The sequence below is a fragment of the Crinia signifera genome, chromosome 8 (assembly GCF_055691185.1).
Source record: "Crinia signifera chromosome 8, ASM5569118v1, whole genome shotgun sequence".
Lineage (NCBI taxonomy): Eukaryota > Metazoa > Chordata > Amphibia > Anura > Myobatrachidae > Crinia > Crinia signifera.
In genome coordinates this window covers 168,236,749-168,262,568 of record NC_139224.1, presented here as the reverse complement: position 1 = coordinate 168,262,568, position 25,820 = coordinate 168,236,749, and the positions used below count along the sequence as shown (strand labels likewise).

At 49.0% G+C, this 25,820-nt stretch overlaps 1 protein-coding gene across 1 annotated transcript in view; it reads right to left on the bottom strand.

Annotated features, from left to right (window-relative positions):
- Positions 1-25,561, bottom strand: part of LOC146026772 (methylcrotonoyl-CoA carboxylase beta chain, mitochondrial-like) — a 132,747-nt gene extending 107,186 nt beyond the window's left edge. The window contains exons 1-2 of the mRNA XM_083157724.1: positions 25,357-25,561; positions 23,523-23,799 (exon numbers count right to left, since the gene is read on the bottom strand). Coding sequence (XP_083013850.1) covers positions 23,523-23,596 — 74 coding nt within the window. The 5' untranslated portion in view covers positions 23,597-23,799; positions 25,357-25,561. The remainder of the gene's footprint in view (positions 1-23,522; positions 23,800-25,356) is intronic.
- Between the last annotated feature and the right edge of the window lie 259 nt (positions 25,562-25,820).

The following is a 25,820-nucleotide window of genomic DNA, read 5'->3' as shown; positions in this document are numbered from 1 at the left end:
GTATCCCTACGCAGCCTACCATTGCCAAGGTCATAGTGACATTACTGAGGAACTTGACCTGTATCCATGAGGTACTGGGTACTGGTGAAGGCATCGTACATGTCTGCCTTATTGAATTCCTCTCTGGGACATGCGCAAAGTGGACAGAATGTGGGAGAGGGGCTTACTAGTCCAAGGCTGAGGGGGACTCTACCCAAAAAAGTGTTTCTATCGCTAGATCCAGTAGACGAGAGACATATGGACTTGGGTAGTTACATTACCGTGAATGTTGGTTTAGACCACAAATTGTACTTTTTTTTTTTTTAGATCTATTTTAAGGGCTAAGTAATCAATACATAATTAATATTGCAGTCTGTGAGAATTGTCATATTGATTTATGATGTTACAAATGGGTTTGTCTAGTACTAGCTTCTGGTGGATTCTTACTATACAGAATACGTTCATTCTTGCAATAAAGACTAAGGGCCTTATTCTGGTTCACTCGCAGAGGCAGATTCCTTCTCAAATGGACAAAACCATGTGCACTGCAGGTGGGGCAGATGTAACATGTGCAGAGAGAGTTACATTTGGGTGGGGTTTTCCTTCAAAGTGAGATCTATATTGCAGTGTAGAAATAAAGCAGTCAGTATTTACCCAGCACAGAAAAATAACTCGCCCAAATCTAATTAACTCTGCACATTAACTTCTTTGTCCATTTGAGAAGGAATTTGCCTCCAAGAGTGAACCAGAATAAGGCCGTAAATATTCAGTAACAATTGCAATGAAGGTGTTAGGAAACCCTGCGGGCCCAGGCACTCTGGGGTCTTGCAGGGGTGCCTCGAGTTGCCCATCCTGGACCAAATCAAATTATTGCTAGTGGCTGGCAATTATAAGACATGTGGACAGTCAGATGCACAGCTGTGCACCACCACATACAACACAGTCGACATGGACACAGCTTAAAGTGCACCGCATCCCCTCGCATCCCCTTGCATCGCTTGCTGCGCTCGGCACACTATTTTATTCTCCCTCCACGGTGGATGGTAGGGCATGAAATACCGCCTGTCGGCACATATCGGCTCACAAAACAGTGGAAAACCCCATGTCGACCTTTTCACTGTCGACCTAGACATTGTGGAACTAATGACCTGTCCACCTAGAACCATGTCGACCTTTTCCTATGTGGACCTAGACCCATGTTGACCTTTTCCTGTGTCAACTTAGACCCATGTCGACCTTTTGGTGTCGACCTAATGACTGTCTACCATAATGCTGTAGACCAAATGACCACATCCCGCATTAAGGGGCAGATTTATTAAGCTCAGTGAAGTGATAATGTGTCTGGTACTTTATCACCGGCCAATCAGCTCCTAACTGTCAAGTTACAGGCTTGGTTTGACATATGACAGTCATCGGCCAATCAGCTCCTACCTGTGAAGTTACAGGCTTGGTTTGAGAAATGACAGGTAGGAGCTGATTGGCCAGTGATAAAGACCAGACACTTTATCACTTCACCGCGCTTAATAAATCTGCCCCTCAGTATCTAACAGAATATCCGCTCCTTCTTGAGAGGTAAAATACGCTTGCCATTTAACTGAGGGGGAGTTTGCCTGCGATGAATAGGGAAGGCCCAAGGTCTCCATTTCAAAAGCCAGATGGGTTTTACGGATAACTTTGCGCAGTTGCTGCTGGGTGAAAGTACAGTTTGAATCTGCTTCCCACTGTACTTGGTCTGGAGATTTCACCGGTATCACGGAATCCTGAAACAGCGAGTACCAAAACCTAATGGATCCTCTGCTATTGCAGATAGATAATGTGGAAAGTATATTAGGAGGGGGAGGGATAGTGGTCCTGATGATCTAATAGAACTAGTCAGCCAATGAGATATCCGTAAATATGTGAATACCTCGCTATGGGGTAGGTTAAATTGTGTCTGTTGCGCAGCGAAGGGGGTGATTCTAGAACCATCGGCTAAGTCTGCAACTGTGGTAATACTGCAAGAGACCCATCTGGAGACACTCAAGTCGGGGATCATTTCAGCAACCCGGCATTTCAACCCTGGTCACGACTAGGGTTGAACACGTCTCTGACCCGGGTCGAGGTGCAGTGTGAATGGGTCATCCGGGTGCCTACCCCTCCCCTTTGCAGTGCCCCCTCAATCTCCCCCGTGTATTGTATTCAAATACAGGTACACCACCGATTTACTTGCACCTGATGATTGTCACCTATTTTAATCCAGACACCTCAGGTTCGGAGAGAAGTTAAGATTCGGGTGAGAGTTAGGTGCGTGGGCATAGGGGCCCATTTATCAAACCATATTTGCGGCTAAATCCCCGAAAACATCAGTTTTCGGGGTTTAGCCGCAAATATTAAGTGTCCCCTAAATGTATCATAGGGGGACCGCAGCAGGAATCTCCGATCCCTGCTGCGATCCTCCCTGCAGCGCTGCCGGCCGCATCCCCCATAGGTTTCTATCGGGCAGCTGACATCACACCCCTGGGCTATCGCCATTCTGATATGGCGATAGCCCATTGTAGCCTATGGCTACACATCGCACTGCCCAAACAGGGCAGTGCGGTAAGAGGGGTCGGCGGGGGTCAGCGCATAACCGCACATGCGCTGACCTCCCGGCTTCCGGGTTAGGGCTTCGCAGGGACGGGCTCCTTTCGGAGCCCTATCCCTGCGCCCTTAAAATTGATACATTTCCCCGATATGATCGCATTTTACAATATTCCGCCCAGATCGCATTGTAAATGCGATCATGATAAATGTGCCCCTTAGTGAGGCAACGGGGGTGAGCTGTGTTACAACGTTGCAGTGGATGATGGGAGTTGTAGTTTACTGCCTGTAAATGCACTGCACAAAATATCTACAAATATCAATGATAATCCAATGAAAGTAGCATCGTTGGTGACAGTGGGGTAGATGAAGCAGCCTGCCATCAGTGAGTATCTTCCCAGTCTGCACAATTTTTTTTTTAAAAGGCAAACCCTTGTAAATGATTGCCCCTGGCATACTTGCCGGTAATGTGTAGATGCCGCGTGGCACAGACTATTACATATACCCCTTGGTATATTTTGGCCCATTAATCCAGCATGCCACTAAAATTACTCCCTGACCCCAACAATCTGCAAATTTAATGGCAATTAATAAGGGGTTAAATATTTCTCGTGATTCCTTTTCTTTTTCCCTGCAATAGTTTTGCAGAGGCATTATGGCAACTGGGGGCGTAACCCCAAATGTATAATTGGTCGCCCACAGCAACATTCCATCTTCAATAGGACTCGCCTCTTAGTAAATAAACCCCTACAGTACACATCCATATTATCAGCGTTGTTCATACCTCCCAACAGTCCCGATTTTAGCGGGACAGTCCCAATTGTCAGGGCCTGTCCCGCTGTCCCACCCGCGGGTGGCAGTGTCCCGCGGTGTGGGGGGGCTGTTGGGAGTCCCCCCTGTCAGCTGCTAAGCAGCGGGGAATAAACGCTGTGCGCATGCGCACAGCGTCTATTCCCGCAGCCAGGGGGCTGGGGGCATGGCTAGAGGCTTACAGAGCCTCTGGGTCATGCCCCCATAGCGGCAAAATGGGGGCGTGGCCTCGCGGGGGAGCCGCGAATATAGGCCACGCCCCCCGAAAATTTCAACGCGCCTCCGCCGCGCAGCAGCAGCGTCCCGACTTCTGAGCTGCAAAAGTTGGGAGGTATGGCGTTGTTGCCCATATCATATCATTGCCTGAATACATTGCACATTACATCACATTTGGTCCTGTGAGACAGAGTCCCCTGTGCTGCCGGGACCCAGAGCGCTCCCGTGAGCTGCCATGGCAGTGGTGAAACCCTGGCATGCAGCTAGATGTTATAAAATATATATCTTTATTTATGTTGCGCCACAAGGGATCCACAGCGCCCAATTACAGTTCATAAACAAATGAGAAGAACCGGAGACAGCGACTATAGATGAAGGTAATAGAGGACAAGTACCGGGCACATAACCACAGCTGTGTCAGCAGGCGGCACTGACATACGTATCAGGGGGGCAGAAATGGGAGCGGATTATTAGATAGACCGTGCTAGAGGTCGACATGGGAAAGGTAGATACATGAAAACGTAGAGATGAGTTTTTCAGGTTTTGTTTGTTGACAGTGTCGACAACTGTCGACATGGACCCCCAATTAGTCTAACACGTTCCCCCGCATACCTCGCTGCACTTGCCGTGCTTCGGGCTCTGCGCATCGCCGCGCTGAGCGCACTGTTATATTCTCCCTCTATGTACCGACATGGATGCTGAAGAACAAGCCAGTTAAAAAAATAACATGAAAAACTCATGTCGATTTGTCATGTGTCTACCTTTTTCATATCAACCTCTTGACCCTGTCGATCTTTTGACCCTGTCAATCTATTGCATGTCGACATGTCTATCTAGACACTGTAGATCTATCAACCGGAACCAGCAGAAATTCCAGGGTTTGGTGCCACCAAAGATGGTTTAAGTAAGAGAAGGAAAACCACATGAGGGAGGAGGGCCCTGCTTGTCACAGAATACATTCTAATTAGAGCTTTACACTGAGTACAATGCATAGCTGCCTCCCCTCCTGCATTCTACAGGAGACTCCCTGTTATACCAGCAATATCCCTCTCTCCCTCATTAGTCTAGCAATCTCCCTCATGTCACCTAGCCCACATTACACTGTTACATTATAGTTACCTCCCCTCCTGCATTCTACAGGAGACTCCCTGGCATACCAGCAATCTCCCTCTCTCCCTCATTAGTCTAGCAATCTCCCTCATGTCACCTAGCCCACATTACACTGTTACATCATAGTTACCTCCCTTCCTGCATTCTGCAGGAGACTCCCTGACATAGCAGCAATCTCCCTCTCTCCCTCATTAGTCTAGCAATCTCCCTCATGTCACCTAGCCCACATTACACTGTTACATCATAGTTACCTCCCCTTCTGCATTCTGCAGGAGACTCCCTGGCATACCAGCAATCTCCCTCTCTCCCTCATTAGTCTAGCAATCTCCCTCATGTCACCTAGCCCACATTACACTTACATCATAGTTACCTCCCCTCCTGCATTGACTCCCTGACATAGCAGCAATCTCCCTCTCTCCCTCATTAGTCTAGCAATCTCCCTCATGTCACCTAGCCCACATTACACTGTTACATCATAGTTACCTCCCCTCCTGCATTCTGCAGGAGACTCCCTGACATAGCAGCAATCTCCCTCTCTCTCTCATTAGTCTAGTAATCTCCCTCATGTCACCTAGCCCACATTACACTGTTACATCATAGTTACCTCCCCTTCTGCATTCTGCAGGAGACTCCCTGACATAGCAGCAATCTACCTCTCTCTCTCATTAGTCTAGTAATCTCCCTCATGTCACCTAGCCCACATTACACTGTTACATCATAGTTACCTCCCCTCCTGCATTCTGCAGGAGACTCCCTGGCATACCAGCAATCTCCCTCTCTCCCTCATTAGTCTAGCAATCTCCCTCATGTCACCTAGCCCACATTACACTTACATCATAGTTACCTCCCCTCCTGCATTGACTCCCTGACATAGCAGCAATCTCCCTCTCTCCCTCATTAGTCTAGCAATCTCCCTCATGTCACCTAGCCCACATTACACTGTTACATCATAGTTACCTCCCCTCCTGCATTCTGCAGGAGACTCCCTGACATAGCAGCAATCTCCCTCTCTCTCTCATTAGTCTAGTAATCTCCCTCATGTCACCTAGCCCACATTACACTGTTACATCATAGTTACCTCCCCTTCTGCATTCTGCAGGAGACTCCCTGACATAGCAGCAATCTCCCTCTCTCCCTCATTAGTCTAGCAATCTCCCTCATGTCACCTAGCCCACACTACACTGTTACATCATAGTTACCTCCCCTCCTGCATTCTGCAGGAGACTCCCTGATATAGCAGCAATCTCCCTCTCTCCCTCATTAGTCTAGCAATCTCCCTCATGTCACCTAGCCCACATTACACTGTAACATCATAGTTACCTCCCCTCCTGCATTCTGCAGGAGACTCCCTGACATAACAGCAATCTCCCTCTCTCCCTCATTAGTCTAGCAATCTCCCTCATGTCACCTAGCCCACATTACACTGTTACATCATAGTTACCTCCCCTCCTGCATTCTGCAGGAGACTCCCTGATATATAGCAGCAATCTCCCTCTCTCCCTCATTAGTCTAGCAATCTCCCTCATGTCACCTAGCCCACATTACACTGTAACATCATAGTTACCTCCCCTCCTGCATTCTGCAGGAGACTCCCTGACATAACAGCAATCTCCCTCTCTCCCTCATTAGTCTAGCAATCTCCCTCATGTCACCTAGCCCACACTACACTGTTACATCATAGTTACCTCCCCTCCTGCATTCTGCAGGAGACTCCCTGACATAGCAGCAATCTCACTCTCTCCCTCATTAGTCTAGCAATCTCCCTCATGTCACCTAGCCCACATTACACTGTTACATCATAGTTACCTCCCCTCCTGCATTCTGCAGGAGACTCCCTGATATATAGCAGCAATCTCCCTCTCTCCCTCATTAGTCTAGCAATCTCCCTCATGTCACCTAGCCCACATTACACTGTTACATCATAGTTACCTCCCCTCCTGCATTCTGCAGGAGACTCCCTGACATAACAGCAATCTCCCTCTCTCCCTCATTAGTCTAGCAATCTCCCTCATGTCACCTAGCCCACACTACACTGTTACATCATAGTTACCTCCCCTCCTGCATTCTGCAGGAGACTCCCTGATATATAGCAGCAATCTCCCTCATTTCCCCTTGCCCACATTATGTAGCGGTTACATTTTTTACATCAGCGCCATTTCCCAGCATTGGTGATAAAAAATGAAGGCTACATGCATGTATTGTGGCTATTTACATGGAACAAACCCTGACACATATCAGTGACTTTTCTTTACCAAGTATAGTATCTCTTAGTAACTGCTTTGGGGCTCATCTACATTTGGATATATAAGTCATTATAAAAGATTCCTCTCAGATGTAGCAGTACACACCCATGCTTCTAGGTGCCACGTTCACAATCTCTTTTCACAATGTCTCCATATATGGAACTAGACACGCCCTCTGGGTGGAGCATGACACGCCCCCTCAATGGGGTGCTTTGCAAAATTCTACTACCAACTATAATCTCCCTGAAACTAGTTTTCAAAAGTAGGCAAGTATGGACAACAATGCAGAGAGAGAATGATGTTATTACGTTTGACAGCAGATAACATCATGTGAAGGTTTTCTCTATTTAATCAGATGTATTGTCCGTGTCCTCCTCACTGGCATTTCCCGGCTCCCACGCCAAGCTTTGTACATCACTGCTGAATCAACATCACTCACCAAATGTGTCCTCTTATAAAGACCCTCACACTGATGTGAAGGCATCACCTTCCCACCACCAGTGACTCAGACCCGCCAACCTTTGTGTGTGATTTCTCAATGTCCTTGTCAACACTTCCCCAGGTCTAGGCAATTATTGTACTGAACACATGTGAAAATTCCAATCACAGAACTAGCCTGTATCCCCCTGGAGATGGGTGCAGGCGGAGCGTGGAAGGAGGTAATAGTCGTTGTTAGAGTAATACGTTTCTGAGTCATGAATGGGAGGCATCATATCTCTCCTAATTATTATCATTAGTAACAAAGCACCAGCATCATCTTCTGCTGCTGGGGTACAGGGAGATGCCGCGTAATGACCTAGTGATGCAGAGGAACTTACACTCCCTATGTTTACATGTTACATGAGCGGGATAAACCCTCTTGTATTCCTGCTTCCTGTAATGCCTCTATAACTATGGCACATTTCAGTTAATGATTCATTGGTAACGCGTGGTGGGTGGTAGTGACGATATGTTACAGCGATATGTTCAGTACTTCCCTTACTGCGTATATGATGCACTTTTATCCTGCAGATAATTCAAAGAGAAACGATCATTATTGTATATATTTCTTAGCTGTTTGTAGGTTATATAGAAACACGAGCATCCACTTAAAAAGCCTGATTCAGAGGTACACAGCACGCTAAGTGCCTGATTCAGAGGTACACAGCACGCTAAGTGCCTGATTCAGAGGTACACTGCTCGCTAAGTGCCTGATTCAGAGGTACACTGCACGCTAAGTGCCTGATTCCGAGGTACACTGCACGCTAAGTGCCTGATTCAGAGGTACACAGCACGCTAAGTGCCTGATTCAGAGGTATACTGCTCGCTAAGTGCCTGATTCAGAGGTACACTGCTCGCTAAGTGCCTGATTCAGAGGTACACTGCACGCTAAGTGCCTGATTCCGAGGTACACTGCACGCTAAGTATCTTATTCAGAGGTACACTGCTCGCTAAGTATCTTATTCAGAGGTACACTGCACGCTAAGTGTGTGATTCAGAGGTACACTGCACGCTAAGTATCTTATTCAGAGGTACACTGCACGCTAGCAGTGGCGGATTCAGGGGGGGGGGCACCTGGGCACGTGCCCCCCCTGTCATTTATTTTGTAGCTGAGGACCAGGGCTTTCTAACGAGCCCAGCCCCGTGTCTCTAGCCCCCCGGGAACCGGAGATATCGCCTGGCAAACCTGTAACGGTTTCCCCCCATAGGATAATATGGGACCCGTCAATTCCGACCCCCACCCGGTTCCGACGGCTGCCAGTTCCCGCCCTGGCATCACAGAAGCATGGGGTTGATTTCATTCAATTCCAAATCGCTGGGCCTTCAATATGATACTAGGCTGGTCCAAATCGTTCAATCGGTTCCAGAGATATTGCGTATAAACCGATTTTTTTATTTTTGAAATGTAATTTCATGGCTGTTCATGTTCTTTGAGGGCAGATTACTCTGGACCCAAAAATTCCAGTTTCACTGGACCAAAATCATTCAAAGCTCACTCAAAAGTTCTTCAATATAATACTTGTCTCATGTAAATGGGTCAGTTGGTTCCGAAGATATAGCCGGTTAAATGAGATAACTCACCAGAAAATGCAGGGACTAGGCTGGTGTAAAAGGGGTCAACCTGGGAATGCATTTTCTGGTGTGAAAGGGGTATTATTTCAAATAGCCGGGACCTGCAGTGCTCTGAATACAGCCAGGCTCTGCCACTGTCAGTGGCTATCACTTCTACCTGGCGGCGGCTTTCCCCTATTTACCACGAGCATGTATTCCCCCTTGGCAATGAGCATGTAATCCCACATGGCAACGAGCATGGAACCTCTGGCAATGAGCATGGAACCCTTGGCAATGAGCATGTAGAGAAGCAGCACTTATGTAGCATAATTTTTAATAGGCATTATGGTGTTTGGCATAACACATAATGGACATAATGGCGTGTAACTTAACATGTAATGGACATTATGGTGTAAATGTTTAATGCGAGCCTTTGGTGGACAATGTCCCTGTTTATGAAGTGTATTGTGAATTTTGGCTTAATCTGTGTGGCATTATGTGAATTCTGGCTCAATCCATGTGGCATTATGTGAATTGTGGCTCAATCCATGTGGCATTATGGGAATTTTGGCTCAATCCGTGTGGCATTATGTGAATTTTTTCCCAATCCGTATGGCATTATGTGAATTTTGGCTCAATCCGTGTGGCATTACTGTATGTGAATTTTGGCTCAATCCATGTGGCATTATGTGAATTTTGGCTCAATCCGTATGGCATTTTATGCATTTAGCTCAATCCATGTGGCATTATGTGAATTTTGTCTCAATCCGTATGGCATTTTATGCATTTGGCTCAATCCGTGTGGCATTATGTGAATTTTGACACAATCCATTTGGCATTATGTGAATTTTGGCTCAATCCGTGTGTGTTATTATGTAAATTTTGGCTCAATCCATGTGGCATTATGTGAATTTTGACACAATCCATGTGGCATTATGTCAATTTTGGCTCATTCCATTTGGCATCATGTGTAAGGGGCAAGTATAATGGGGTCTAGTATTTTGTTGCATAATGTGTAGAAGTTGTATATGGTGTTGACACGCCCCCTGTTGAGTGGCCACACACCCTTTTCCGGAGCGCGCCTTTGGCGTGCGCACAACTACATCCTTCACTTTTGTCACCATGGTGGGCCTGCGTACTTTAAATGCCAGGGCCTATTTTTAATTCCATTCCTACCCTCTCCTGCCGCTCTCTTAGCATGTACACTGCCACCACTAACACCGCCCCTCCCCCACCCAAAACCTTTTTTATCATGGTGCCCCCCCTGTCATTTTATCCTGGATCCGCCCCTGCACGCTAGGTATCTTATTCAGAGGTACACTGCTCCCTAAGTGACTGATTCAGAGGTACACTGCACACTAAGTATCTTATTCAGAGGTACACTGCTTGCTAAGTGTGTGATTCAGAGGTACACTGCTCGCTAAGTATCTTATTCAGAGGTACACTGCTTGCTAAGTGTGTGATTCAGAGGTACACTGCTCGCTAACTATCTTATTCAGAGGTACACTGCATGCTAAGTGTGTGATTCAGAGGTACACTGCACGCTAAGTATCTTATTCAGAGGTACACTGCTCCCTAAGTGACTGATTCAGAGGTACACTGCACACTAAGTATCTTATTCAGAGGTACACTGCACGCTAGGTATCTTATTCAGAGGTACACTGCTTGCTAAGTGTGTGATTCAGAGGTACACTGCTCGCTAAGTATCTTATTCAGAGGTACACTGCTTGCTAAGTGTGTGATTCAGAGGTACACTGCTCGCTAACTATCTTATTCAGAGGTACACTGCATGCTAAGTGTGTGATTCAGAGGTACACTGCACGCTAAGTATCTTATTCAGAGGTACACTGCTCCCTAAGTGACTGATTCAGAGGTACACTGCACACTAAGTATCTTATTCAGAGGTACACTGCACGCTAGGTATCTTATTCAGAGGTACACTGCTTGCTAAGTGTGTGATTCAGAGGTACACTGCTCGCTAAGTATCTTATTCAGAGGTACACTGCTTGCTAAGTGTGTGATTCAGAGGTACACTGCTCGCTAACTATCTTATTCAGAGGTACACTGCATGCTAAGTGTGTGATTCAGAGGTACACTGCACGCTAAGTATCTTATTCAGAGGTACACTGCTCCCTAAGTGACTGATTCAGAGGTACACTGCACACTAAGTATCTTATTCAGAGGTACACTGCACGCTAGGTATCTTATTCAGAGGTACACTGCATGCTAGGTATCTTATTCAGAGGTACACTGCACGCTAAGTGCCAGATTCAGAGGTACACTGCTTGCTAAGTGCCTTGTTCAGAGGTGCACGGCAAGCTAAGTATCATATTCAGAGGTACACTGCTTGCTACACTGCTTGCTAAGTGCCTGATTCAGAGGTACATTGCTCCTTAAGTGCCTGTTCAGAGGTGCACGGCAAGCTAAGTGCCTGATTAAGAGGTACACTGCTCGCTAAATGTTTGATTCAGAGGTACACTGCTCGCTAAGTGCCTGATTCAGAGGTACACTGCACGCTAAGTGCCTGATTCAGAGGTATACTGCTCGCTAAGTCCGTGATTCAGAGGTTCACTGCTCGCTATACGTCTGATTCAGAGGTACACTGCTCGCTAAGTGCCTGATTCAGAGGTATTCTGCTCGCTAAACATCTGATTCAGAGGTACACTGCTCGCTAAGTGCCTGATTCAGAGGTACACTGCTCACTAAGTGCCTGATTAAGAGGTACACTGCTCACTAAATGTTTGATTCAGAGGTACACTGCTCGCTAAGTCCCTGATTCAGAGGTATACTGCTTGCTAAGTGCCTGATTCAGAGGTATACTGCTCGCTAAACATCTGATTCAGAGGTACACTGCTTGCTAAACGTCTGATTCAGAGGTACACTGCACGCTAAGTGCCTGATTCATAGGTACACTGCTTGCTAAGTGCCTAATTCAGAGGTACACTGCTCGCTAAGTGCATGATTCAAAAGGTACACTGCACGCTAAATATCTTATTCAGAGGTACACTGCTCGCTAAGTGCAGGGCCGGCTCTATCACTAGGCAGCTGCCTAGGGCGCCAGGATCTAGGGGGGAGCCACCAAGTCTGCCTATCAAAAAATAAATGATGTCTGTAACGATCCTTGTTGTACTTAATGCAGGTGGCTGCTGTGGAACCTCTACGACCTCACCTCCATACTTACCTGGGGGGCTGAGTGGACCACAACATTTTTGGGAGGCTACCTGCCATTCCAGAATGTTAGGCAAGTATGCATTAAGGGGTTGGGAAGTGGTCTGATTCAGAGGTACACTGCTCGCTAAGTGTCTGATTCAGAGGTACACTGCTCGCTAAGTGTCTGATTCAGAGGTGCACTGCTCGCTAAGTGTCTGATTCAGTGGTGCAATGTGCACTAAGCTCTGGTTGCAGCAATGGCTGCATTGTTACTGCATCGATATACTAATGATCAGGGCATAAAGTGGCCTTGGAGAGGTGGTGGGACTCATTTCTCCTTCCAACGACTCCCCCTCCGTTGGGTCCGGGCACGTGCCAGGTTTGTCGGCACCACCTGCAAACTATAAATGTGTGCCCTACCTCCCATGCTTTATAGTGGTGTCACAAGGAAGGGGTGTGGTCACACAATAGTACCGCCTATTCAAATGACGTCACACTGCAGCACAAGCATATTCACATTACACTGCATGTAGTGTCGCTCATCCCTATTACACCACATGGTAGTGTCCGTCCAGCAGCTTCCCCACCTTACTGTGCCCCTCCAGCCCCCTCTCACCGGGTATGGGTCATCGGGTTGACCAACCCAAGGTCAACATGCATTGAGTCGACCACAGAAGGTTGCCATGGCTTAGGTTGACACCTGAAATAAGTCGACATGGATATAAGGTCGACACACGCATTAGGTCGACAATGGCTACATCGACAGTCAAAAGGCCGACATGGTTTTATTCATTTTTATTTGTACCGAATGTCGACATGGACACCACGTCCGATCACAGGTGTTGGATCTCAGTTCCACGCCGCCCCCCCCCCCCCCCCCACACACACACACACTTTAACCCCTGCTAATGAGATGCCCACTGGCTGCGGTGCCAATACGTCAATGTGCATAATAAGTCATACCATTGGACAGACAGACCATAAGATATTGCACCAGCCCTATATCTGGGCATGGCTGCCAGGGCTTCTTTAAGTACAGTTCTTGAATGTGACACACCCGCCAGTTACCCATGGAAACTGCATTGAGCTGGGAGCACTTTCCAACGATCTTGGGGCTGATTCACTTTCCACACAATTTTCCTTTTTAAATCTGCACATGCAGACGTGGTCCTGCAACGTGGGGGGGTGTCAGCCTGCAGCCCTGAAGGGGTATTTAGGGATATTTTCCGCATGTGCTGATGGTAGTGGCTGCATCCCCAGATGCAATGTCACTGGCCCCAGCAGTGAAGTTTTGCTGAACTGGTCACAGGTCACAGGTAACCATACCTCCCAACAGTCCCGATTTTAGCAGGACAGTCCCGATTGTCAGGGCCTGTCCCGCTGTCCCACCCGCGGCCTGCAGTGTCCCGCGGTGATGGGGGGCTGTTGGGAGTCCCCCCTGTCGGCTGTTAAGCAGCGGGGAATAAACGCTGTGCGCATGCGCACAGTGTCTATTCCCGCAGCCAGGGGGATGGGGGCATGGCTAGAGGCTCACAGAGCCCCTGGGTCATGCCCCCATAGCTTCAAAATGAATAGCTGTCAGCAGGCTGATTGGTGCATGGCTGGACCCATTCACCAATCAGAGTCCAGCTTTCTTTTCCGGCTTCCCAGGCTGCAGCCAGACAGTGAATAACTGTCAGCATGCTGATTGGTGGATGGCTGGAGCTATGCACCAATCAGAGTCCAGTATTCTCTTCCTGCTTCCCAGCCTGCAGCCAGACAGTGAATAGCTGTCAGCAGGCTGATTGGTGGATGGCAGGAGCTATGCACCAATCAGAGTCCAGCATTCTCTTCCTGCTTCCCAGCCTGCAGCCAGACAGTGAATAGCGGTCAGCAGGCTGACTGGTGGATGGCAGGAACTATGCACCAATCAGAGTCCAGCATTCTCTTCCTGCTTCCCAGCCTGCAGCCAGACAGTGAATAGCTGTCAGCAGGCTGATTGGTGGATGGCTGGAGCCGGCCCATAAAATGCTGGGCATTCCCCTACACGCCCCTGGCCCTCCCTCCCTGCAGTGAACAGCCCGGCGAGTATGTAACTCACCAAAGCCGTTTGCTGCCAGATTTTGCACATGGGCAGAAATGCCCGTGCGCACACCCAAACACCGACCATCTGTTGCCAAATTCGGATCGCTGCAAGCGATCTTGAATAAGGCCCCAATATGTAGTCTGTCATGAAGCTGTCTGTCTAGAAGACCCGCCAGTCTGAATAAAGCGTAGAAGACTGCAAGCCAATAAGATGAGAGCTGTGGCGATTTTCTGCGCCACCTTCCTTATGTGCGCTGCTAGATGAAGAGAAGCTGTGATCTCAGGGGCAATACCGATAAGCGGTGAAATGCTGATATTCTATTACAGGAGAGGTGTTAATCCCGGCTCAGATGAAGTTTTCATCTTTCATTCAGACATAAATCTTCATGGACAAGAGCCTTTACAACGCAGGTAACCATAGCAACCTGTCCGTCAGATACATTGTGACACGTTGAATTCTATTACCCATGTAAATGTCCCAAATAGAAGTATTGGCGTTATTTGTGACACCGCTCCTGTGTGTACATGAATCAGTGACAGAGAATGTAATCTCCTCCGCGCAGCTGTTCTGTAGGAAGAATAGAGCGCGAGGGATAAGAACGCAGAGCAGAGGAGGCATCTGGAGATGTGACCACCACACACCCACACATGTCGTGTACCCTGCTAGCGATCAGCCTGGGGTTCCGGCATCGGGCAATCCCTTCCACTGTGCACCCTGCCGCAGAGGTCATCTATATACTATTTACTAAGGGATGTATTTACTAAGGGATGTATACATCACATGGGATGTTGCTATGGGAGACCGATCAGATACTATTGTCTTCTAGAAGGTGCTAAATAATAATAAGTGGTTGCCCATAGCAACATTCCATGTGAAAAAGAACTCCCACCTTAGCATAGTGGGTGCAAGAAATGTTCTATGGAGGCTTAATGTGCTATTATTGATTGTATCAGTAACACACAACTGTGGATTTACTAAGGGAGTGCAGGCTACACCCGGGTATCACCTACCGAGGGGTGACACCTAACTGCTGGCTCCTCCTCAGTGACAGGAGCCAGGTGCCGCACTGTAACAATACATGCAACATTCAATTCCAGTAACAGAGCACACAGGGCGTAGGGGTGACACCTAACTGCCGGCTCCTCCTTAGTGACAGGAGCCAGGTGCCGCACTGTAACAATACATGTAACATTCAATTCCAGTAACAGAGCACACAGGGCGTAGGGGTGACACCTAACTGCCGGCTCCTCCTCAGTGACAGGAGCCAGGTGCCGCACTGTAACAATACATGCAACATTCAATTCCAGTAACAGAGCACACAGCGCATAGGGGTGACACCTAACTGCCGGCTCCTCCTCAGTGACAGGAGCCAGGTGCCGCACTGTAACAATACATGCAACATTCAATTCCAGTAACAGAGCACACAGGGCTTAGGGGTGACACCTGGCTGCCGGCTCCTCCTCAGTGACAGGAGCCAGGTGCCGCACTGTAACAATACATGCAACATTCAATTCCAGTAACAGAGCACACAGGGCATAAGGGTGACACCTGGCTGCCGGCTCCTCCTCAGTGACAGGAGTCAGGTGCCGCACTGTAACAATACATGCAACATTCAATTCCAGTAACAGAGCACACAGGGCTTAGGGGTGACACCTAGCTGCCGGCTCCTCCTCAGTGACAGGAGCCAGGTGCCGCACTGTAACAATACATGCAACATTCAATTCCAGTAACAGAGCACACAGGGCGTAGGGGTGACACCTAACTGCCGGCTCCTCCTCAGTGACAGGAGTCAGGTGCCGCACTGTAACAATACATGCAACATTCAATTCCAGTAACAGAGCACACAGGACCTAGGGGTGACACCTAACTGCCGGTCCTCCTCAGTGACAGGAGCCAGGTGCCGCACTGTAACAATACATGCAACATTCAATTTCAGTAACAGAGCACACAGGGCATAGGGGTGACACCTGGCTGCCGGCTCCTCCTCAGTGACAGGAGCCAGTTGCCGCACTGTAACAATACATGCAACATTCAATTCCAGTAACAGAGCACACAGGGCGTAGGGGTGACACCTAACTGCCGGCTCCTCCTCAGTGACAGGAGTCAGGTGCCGTACTGTAACAATACATGCAACATTCAATTCCAGTAACAGATCACACAGGACGTAGGGGTGACACCTAGCTGCCGGCTTCTCCTCAGTGACAGGAGTCAGGTGCCGCACTGTAACAATACATGTAACATTCAGAGCACACAGGGTGTAGGGGTGACACCTAACTGCCGGCTCCTCCTCAGTGACAGGAGCCAGGTGCCGCACTGTAACAATACATGTAACATTCAATTCCAGTAACAGAGCACACAGGGCATAGGGGTGACACCTAGCTGCCGACTCATCCTCAGTGACAGGAGTCAGGTGCCGTACTGTAACAATACATGCAACATTCAATTCCAGTAACAGATCACACAGGACGTAGGGGTGACACCTAGCTGCCGGCTCCTCCTCAGTGACAGGAGTCAGGTGCCGCACTGTAACAATACATGTAACATTCAGAGCACACAGGGCGTAGGGGTGACACCTAACTGCCGGCTCCTCCTCAGTGACAGGAGCCAGGTGCCGCACTGTAACAATACATGCAACATTCAATTCCAGTAACAGAGCACACAGGGCGTAGGGGTGACACCTAGCTGCCGACTCATCCTCAGTGACAGGAGTCAGGTGCCGTACTGTAACAATACATGCAACATTCAATTCCAGTAACAGATCACACAGGGCGTAGGGGTGACACCTAACTGCCGGCTCCTCCTCAGTGACAGGAGCCAGGTGCCGCACTGTAACAATACATGCAACATTCAATTCCAGTAACAGAGCACACAGGGCGTAGGGGTGACACCTAGCTGCCGACTCATCCTCAGTGACAGGAGCCAGGTGCCGCACTGTAACAATACATGTAACATTCAATTCCAGTAACAGAGCACACAGGGCATAGGGGTGACACCTAGCTGCCGACTCATCCTCAGTGACAGGAGCCAGGTGCCGCACTGTAACAATACATGCAACATTAAATTCCAGTAACAGAGCACACAGGGCATAGGGGTGACACCTGGCTGCCGGCTCCTCCTCAGTGACAGGAGCCAGGTGCCGCACTGTAACAATACATGCAACATTCAATTCCAGTAACAGAGCACACAGGGCATAGGGGTGACACCTGGCTGCCGGCTCCTCCTCAGTGACAGGAGCCAGGTGCCGCACTGTAAAAAAAATGCAACATTCAATTCCAGTAACAGAGCACACAGGGCGTAGGGGTGACAGCTAACTGCCGGCTCCTCCTCAGTGACAGGAGCCAGGTGCTGCACTGTAACAATACATGTAACATTCAGAGCACACAGGGTGTAGGGGTGACACCTAACTGCTGGCTCCTCCTCAGTGACAGGAGCCAGGTGCCGCACTGTAACAATACATGCAACATTCAATTCCAGTAACAGATCACACAGGGCGTAGGGGTGACACCTAACTGCCGGCTCCTCCTCAGTGACAGGAGTCAGGTGCCGCACTGTAACAATACATGCAACATTCAATTCCAGTAACAGAGCACACAGGGCTTAGGGGTGACACCTAGCTGCCGGCTCCTCCTCAGTGACAGGAGCCAGGTGCCGCACTGTAACAATACATGCAACATTCAATTCCAGTAACAGAGCACACAGCGCATAGGGGTGACACCTAGCTGCCGGCTCCTCCTCAGTGACAGGAGCCAGGTGCCGCACTGTAACAATACATGCAACATTCAATTCCAGTAACAGAGCACACAGGGCGTAGGGGTGACACCTAACTGCCGGCTCCTCCTCAGTGACAGGAGTCAGGTGCCGCACTGTAACAATACATGCAACATTCAATTCCAGTAACAGAGCACACAGGGCATAGGGGTGACACCTAGCTGTCGGCTCCTCCTCAGTGACAGGAGTCAGATGCCGCACTGTAACAATACATGCAACATTCAGAGCACACAGGGTTTAGGGGTGACACCTAACTGCCGGCTCCTCCTCAGTGACAGGAGCCAGGTGCCGCACTGTAACAATACATGCAACATTCAATTCCAGTAACAGAGCACACAGGGTGTAGGGGTGACACCTAACTGCCGGCTCCTCCTCAGTGACAGGAGCCAGGTGCCGCACTGTAACAATACTGTACATGCAACATTCAATTCCAGTAACAGAGCACACAGGGCATAGGGGTGACACCTAGCTGCCGGCTCCTCCTCAGTGACAGGAGTCAGATGCCGCACTGTAACAATACATGCAACATTCAGAGCACACAGGGTTTAGGGGTGACACCTAACTGCCGGCTCCTCCTCAGTGACAGGAGCCAGGTGCCGCACTGTAACAATACTGTACATGCAACATTCAATTCCAGTAACAGAGCACAAAGGGCATAGGGGTAACACCTAACTGCCGGCTCCTCCTCAGTGACAGGAGCCAGGTGCCGCGCTGTAACAATACATGCAACATTCAGAGCACACAGGGTGTAGGGGTGACACCTAACTGCCGGCTCCTGCTCAGTGAAAGGAGTCAAGTGCCGCACTGTAACAATACATGCTACATTCAATTCCAGTAACAGAGCACACAGGGCGTAGGGGTGGCACCTATCTGTCGGCTCCTCCTCAGTGACAGGAGCCAGGTGCCGCACTGTAACAATACATGTAACATTCAATTCCAGTAACAGAGCACACAGGGCGTAGGGGTGACACCTAGCTGTCGGCTCCTCCTCAGTGACAGGAGCCAGGTGCCGCACTGTAACAATACATGCAACATTCAATTCCAGTAACAGAGCACACAGGGCATAGGGGTGACACCTAACTGCCGGCTCCTCCTCAGTGACAGGAGCCAGGTGCTTCACTGTAACAATACTGTACATGCAACATTCAATTCCAGTAACAGAGCACACAGGGTGTAGGGGTGACACCTAACTGCCGGCTCCTCCTCAGTGACAGGAGCCAGGTGCCGCACTGTAACAATACATGCAACATTCAATTCCAGTAACAGAGCATACAGGGTGTAAGGGTGACACCTAACTGCCGGCTCCTCCTCAGTGACAGGAGACAGGTGCCGCACTGTAAAAATACATGCAACATTCAGAGCACACAGGGCGTAGGGGTGACACCTAACTGCCGGCTCCTCCTCAGTGACAGGAGCCAGGTGCCGCACTGTAACAATACATGCAACATTCAATTCCAGTAACAGAGCACACAGGGCATAGGGGTGACCGTGATAATGAAACTCCATTTTCAGTATCCCGAGCAGGACCATGTCAGTGTGCAGAGCAGCGCAAACCCCTGTGAGACCAGCGGGTTACACACTTGTTGCCAAGGGTTACATGCTTGTAGCCAGATGTTGCATGCTTGTTGCCAGAGGTTACATGCTTGTTGCCAGGTTTTTCTTGCTTGCTTCTGGAGGGTTACACATACCTCCCAACTTTCGGCTTATACAAATCGGAACGTGACACAGGCATTCTAAAAAGGGGGTGGAGCCACGGGAGGTCTTGGGTAGAGGGTGTGTGGCCTAGCACAGGGATCCCTGTTTCAGTCATTTTGGGGGCTTGCTCAATGCACAGGCTCACGCTCACCCAATGGTCCCCCCAGTGTCCAGTTACTGTAGCTGAGCTGTCTTGCGTTAATCGGGACAGTTGGGAGGTATGGTGGTTGCCAGGGGTTTCTTGCTTGCAGGCGGGCAAGTATTTCTGTAATCCGGCACTTCCGGGTAACGCTGTACATGCTGCCATCCCCTGACAGACGCTAGAGGTCCAGCAGGATCTGTAGCATCTGTCTCATTCATTGTCTCAGCCATTTTTGGAATGCTCAGCAGATTCCATGCAAATGGCCAGTCTACATGGAGTCTGCAGAGACCCTACACCTCTGCGGCGCCGCTCCCCCTGCCACCGCTTGGACTGCGCTGGCATTGTTACACCACTACTGTTATAATCACACACATTATAATGAGATGGACATAGAACGGCTACATTCAGCAGCTAGAACAGAACATTCAGTTAATGAACTTGTAGTGAAGCACACAATATACAATGTATGGGGCACCTCAGTAGTAGCAGGATCACTAGCTCAGCATCTATTGTAACCGCTGAAGCTGTTTCCTTGGGGAATTTTTGCTTTTAAATCTCACCTAAGCCACATCATTATCGCCAGCTTCCCCGGGGAGCAGTAATTAGTCCGCTAATCACAGAAGGCCAAATACAATGTTTTATCAGTGGCAATTGGGAGATATTTGCAGAAAATTCCAGCGTAGTCTCAAAGTAATGAACAGTCGGCTGCAAGTCTGTAATTGGCAATTTACACAAATGTCTACTTATTACACTTTATGTGAGAAAAACCTACAAATAACAACATTGTCTCCAGTTATTCTATTTATACAAAGGGGCTCTGTGCGCTGTGTACTATGTAAGTAAGAATGCTGTGCGCTGTGTACTATGTAAGGAAGAATGCTGTGTACTGTGTAAGGAAGAATGCTGTGTACTGTGTAAATAAGAATGCAGAGTGCTGTGTAAGTAAGAATGCTGTGCACCGTGTAAGTAAGAATGCTGTGCGCTGTGTAAGTAAGAATGCTGTGCGCTGTGTAAGTAAGAATGCTGTGCACTGTGTAAGTAAGAATGCTGTGCACTGTGTAAGTAAGAATGCTGTGTACTGTGCAAGGAAGAATGCTGTGTACTGTGTTAGTAAGAATGCTGTGTACTGTGTAAGTAAGAATGTTGTGTACTGTGTAAGGAAGAATGCTGTGTACTGTGTAAGGAAGAATGTAGGTAAGTAAGAATGCTGTGTACTGTGTAAGTAAGAATGCTGTGTACTGTGTAAGTAAGAATGCTGTGTACTGTGTAAGTAAGAATGCTGTGTACTGTGTAAGTAAGAATGCCGTGTACTGTGTACAGTAAGTAAGAATGCTGTGTACTGTGTAAGTAAGAATACTGTGTGCAGTGTAAGTAAGAATGCCGTGTACTGTGTAAGTAAGAATGCTGTGTGCTGTGTAAGTAAGAATGCTGTGTGCTGTGTAAGTAAGAATGCAGTGTGCTGTGTAAGTAAGAATGCAGTGTACTGTGTAAATAAGAATGCTGTGTGCTGCGTAAGTGTTAGAATGCCGTGTGCTGTGTAAATAAGAATGCTGAGTGCTGTGTAAGTAAGAATGCTGTGTGCTGCGTAAGTGTTAGAATGCCATGTGCTGTGTAAATAAGAATACTGTGAACTGTTTAAGTGTAAGAATGCCATGTGCTGTGTAAATAAGAATACTGTGAACTGTTTAAGTGTTAGAATGCCATGCGCTGTGTCAATAAGAATGCTGTATGCTGTGTAAGTAAGAATGCTGTGTGCAGCGTAAGTGTTAGAATGCCATATGCTGTGTAAATAAGAATGCTGTGTACTGTTTAAGTGTTAGATTGCCATGTGCTGTCTAAATAAGAATGCTGTGTGCTGTGCAGGGGCGGATTGGGAATTAAATCCAGCCCGGGAAATATCTTAAACCAGCCCTAATGGGCGGGAGGGATCTGTTGCGCGCGCCAATTTTTTTTGGGGTGTGGCCTAGCGATACGGGCGTGGCCTATATCAATGAGGCCATGCTCCATTATCGCGGCTGTGGGGGCATGGCTAGTGGCTCTATGAGCTGCTGGCTATGTCCCCAGCCCCTCGGGCTGCAGATAGGTGCATGCGCACAGCATTTATTCTGCAGCCAATTTATTTTGGGGTGTGGCCTAGCGATACGGGCGTGGCCTATTTTAATGAGGCCATGCTCCATTATCGCGGCTGTGGGGGCATGGCTAGTGGCTCTATGAGCTGCTGGCTATGTCCCCAGCCCCTCGGGCTGCAGATAGGTGCATGCGCACAGCATTTATTCTGCAGCCTGCGGGGCTGGGGAGATAAAGACAAGGGGTGACAGTGGGACTACCAACTGCTCCGCCCCCCCCCCCCCCCCCCGCCACGGGACACGGATCGTCCCCAAAAAATGGGAGGTTCCCGCGAAAAGCGGGACAGTTGGGAGGTATGCATTTGCCGCAGGTTTGCCTATAAGAGAAGGCACCCAGGCAAACAATTTACTAGAAGGGGAGTAGAAAAGGTTGTGTGTATATACACACACTAATATATATATATTATATATATATATATATATATATATATATATATATATATATATATAAAACGGCGCTCCCAGTGCGAACAGTAAAAATATCCCCCCACCCAAATTAAAGAAAAACATAAGAATTTATGAAGAACCTATAGCGTGGCCATTCCAAAAAGGGTTTGTGGCAATGCTTATTAGACAATATGCCACATGCTGTAAGGTCTATTACATATTATACCACACACCATAATGACCCTTACACATTATGCCCCATACCTTAATGCCCATTACACATTATGCCACATACTGTAATGTCCATAACCATTATGCCACACACAGTTATGCCAAATACACATTATGCAATAACGTAATCCCAATTACACATTATGACACACAGTGTAGGCGGATCCAGGGGTGGATCCAGAACAAAGTGAATTGATTAGATTACCTTTCATGAGAGTCAGAAAGGTTATTTGTGTGAGCACCTCGAAGAGTGGCCATAGTCTCACAATGGCGTTGTCTCAAAGGGAATGATGTAGAGATGCAGTGGACAGTGAAAAGGTAACAGGGAGAGGCAAAGAGTGATGTCTGAAAGAGCCAGAGACCAACAGGAGAGAGAGAGGGAAATAGGGAGATAGTGATAGTCCCACCAGGGAGAGGTAGATGGGGATGTAGTGGATAAAGGGGAGAGATAGTGGGAGATAGAGGGGCAGTGATTAACAGGGAAAGACAAAGGATGACAGTGAGAAGCAGTGGGTGACCTCAAGGAGAGAGTAAGAGGTAATAAGTGGGTGATGCCAGGGGAAGGCAATGTGTGACAGAGGATGGCAGGTAGAGGCATTGGATGACAGGAGAGAGAGGTGACAGAAAGAGATAGTGGGGATGGAGGAGGGGTAGGGGAAGGAGTGAGGGGGATAGAGGGGAAGGTGGGGAGGGAGCGAGGCAGAGAGAAAGGAGGGGGATAGAGAGAGTGGGGTAGAGGGAAATGGAGAGACAAAACTAAGAGGATGAGAGGGAGGGAGAGATAGAGGCTAAGGAGGGAGAGAGAGGGAGGAGAGTGAAATGGAGAGGAGGGAGAGATCAGGAGTAAAGGAAGGGAAAGGAAAAGAGAGACAGTGGATAGAGAGGGAGAAGGAGAGACGGAGAGAGAAAGATGGAGTTATGTAACAGTGGTGCAAGTGTGGTGTGAAGCAGCTTGGGAGGTAGAGGGCCATAATGCCACATCCTAAGCTGCGCTAGACCTACCGACTTACCTCCGGCTGTCAGCTCCAGGCTGTTGCACGGCTCCCGCTTCTGGTTGCCAGGTCCTGGCAGCTGCGAAGGTCATACCCCATTTCCCGGCTCCTGCTTCTTGATGTCAGCTTCTGGCTAGACCAAGGTTCATACCTCAGCTCCTGGCTCTTGCTTTTGGTGTCAGCTCCAGGCAGCTTTGAGGGTCAGAATCCCACCTCTACATGACTGCTTCTGGCTCCCGTGAGGTTCAGACTCCAGCTCCCGGCTCTTGCTTCTGGTGTCTGGTCCTGGCTTAAACTAGATTAAAAAAAAAAAATTACCTAAATGACAGAGGGGGAAAACAGGATGCTGTTTTCTTGCTGTCTTGACAAAGACCCAGATGGGGTCGAAACGTTGACTTAATTATATGATGGATTAATAAAGGACTCTGTTTTGACTACTATTACCTGTAAAAACTCCTTGCTGAAAGGGGTGCCAGACGGGTTCCCGACAGTCGGGATCCCGACAATCATTTACCCGACGTCGGGATCCCGTCTGTCAAAACGCAGACAGCCGGGTGCCTGACGGCCACCCGCTATTTTCCCTCGTGGGGGTCCACGACCCCCATAGAGGGAGAATAGAATAGGTGGCCGCAAGGAGCTTTTTTGCACTCGCCATGCTGTCTGACTCTGGCCAGTCGGGATCCCGACGTCGGGATAATGACTGTCGGGATCCCGACTGTCCGAGTCCCATACCACACCCCTGATAGTTATTACTCTTGCTAAACCTTTAGATACAGTACAATACAGTATTGGTGCCCATACACGCTCCGATGCAGCAGGTCCGATGCGATGAGATGCGCGCTCCCGCAGCATCTCATCGCACAGTACAAAAAGTATGTGCTGCACATACTTTTTGTACTTGCTTTTTCATCGCATCGCATGCAATTCGATGCAGGCTATTTAAGTACAAAACGGACACCCACATCGGAGTGTGTATGGGCACCTTGACCCTCGCCCTGTGGCCTGCTCTCTATCACATTGACGCTTTCCCTCACCCAGTGGCCTGTGCTATATCACACTGATGCAGTCCCTCAACCCGTGGCCTGTGTTCTATCACACTGACGCACTCCCTCAACCCGTGGCCAGTGTCATATCACACTGACACACTCCCTCACCATGCTGCCTGCATTCCATCAGATTGATGCACTACCTCACCCCACGGCCTGCGCTACCTCACCCCACGGCCTGCACACTGATGCACTCCCTTCTGCCTGCGTTTTATTACACTGACGCACTCCCTCACCCTGCACGATATCCCACAACACACTCAATTGCCCCGCGCCTGCGCTCTATTATGCTGACAAGCTCCCTAACCCTCCGTCCTGACCCTCCACAGGATAATTCTGACCCTCCCCACTAGTACTTAACTCTCATACCCTGAGGCCTAACTCTTAGGTAGAGACTAGTTCCCATGCAGTATAGCTTACAGGAAGTGACGTTCAGTGAGGGCGGAAGTTGTTAGATGCCCTCACAACGTTTTTAAATTTATGTGTAATTCATGTAGGTGTCGTTAATTTTGTTTTATTTTTGCAGCATTGGACCCTCGCGGGCTCGCTACGCTCGCACGCTTCGGGCACGGTGGCTCGCTTCGCTCGCCACAGATTTATATTCCCCCTCCAGGTATACGTGGACCCAGGGCATGATGGGAAAATTACCTAAACTGCATGGGATCTAGACACTACCCTAACCCTAACCCTCTTACCCCTCCATCAGCCTAACACTTACTACCCCCCCTTCCCTGAGCCTAACCCCCCCCCCCCTCAGCCCAACCCACCCCCCAAACAAACACACATACCATAACCCTCACTCTTACCTTTGGAACATCCACACAGTGCAGTCTGGTTGGTTTTGGGCAGGCCTGGAGCTGGTTGCACGGAAGCATCTCTTCCCTTTTGCCCAGGCAGCAGCAGCCATCACACCAAGTAGCTCCGCCCCCCCATCGGGTCCCGTGTAGCTCTGCCCCCATCAGGTCCGTGAAGCCCCGCCCACCCGCTGAGAGGGGGGTGCCGGGCAATGGGGTGGGGGGCTGGTTTGGGGACTCCCCTGCATGGTGAAAGGATGGTAGGAGCCGGGCAGGGTGGAAGGGGGAGCTCTCTGGCTGTCAGTGTGAGGACGCTCAGTGACCCGTTCTATCAGGGTCACTGAGCGTCCTCACACTGACAGCCAGAGATAGAGAAGTACGCTGCTGCAGCAGAGCTCTACCTCCGGCCGGCTCCAAGAGGTGAGCTACTGAGTGTGCTGCGCCCCAGTGGCAGGCAGGGGCTGCGGAGCACAAGG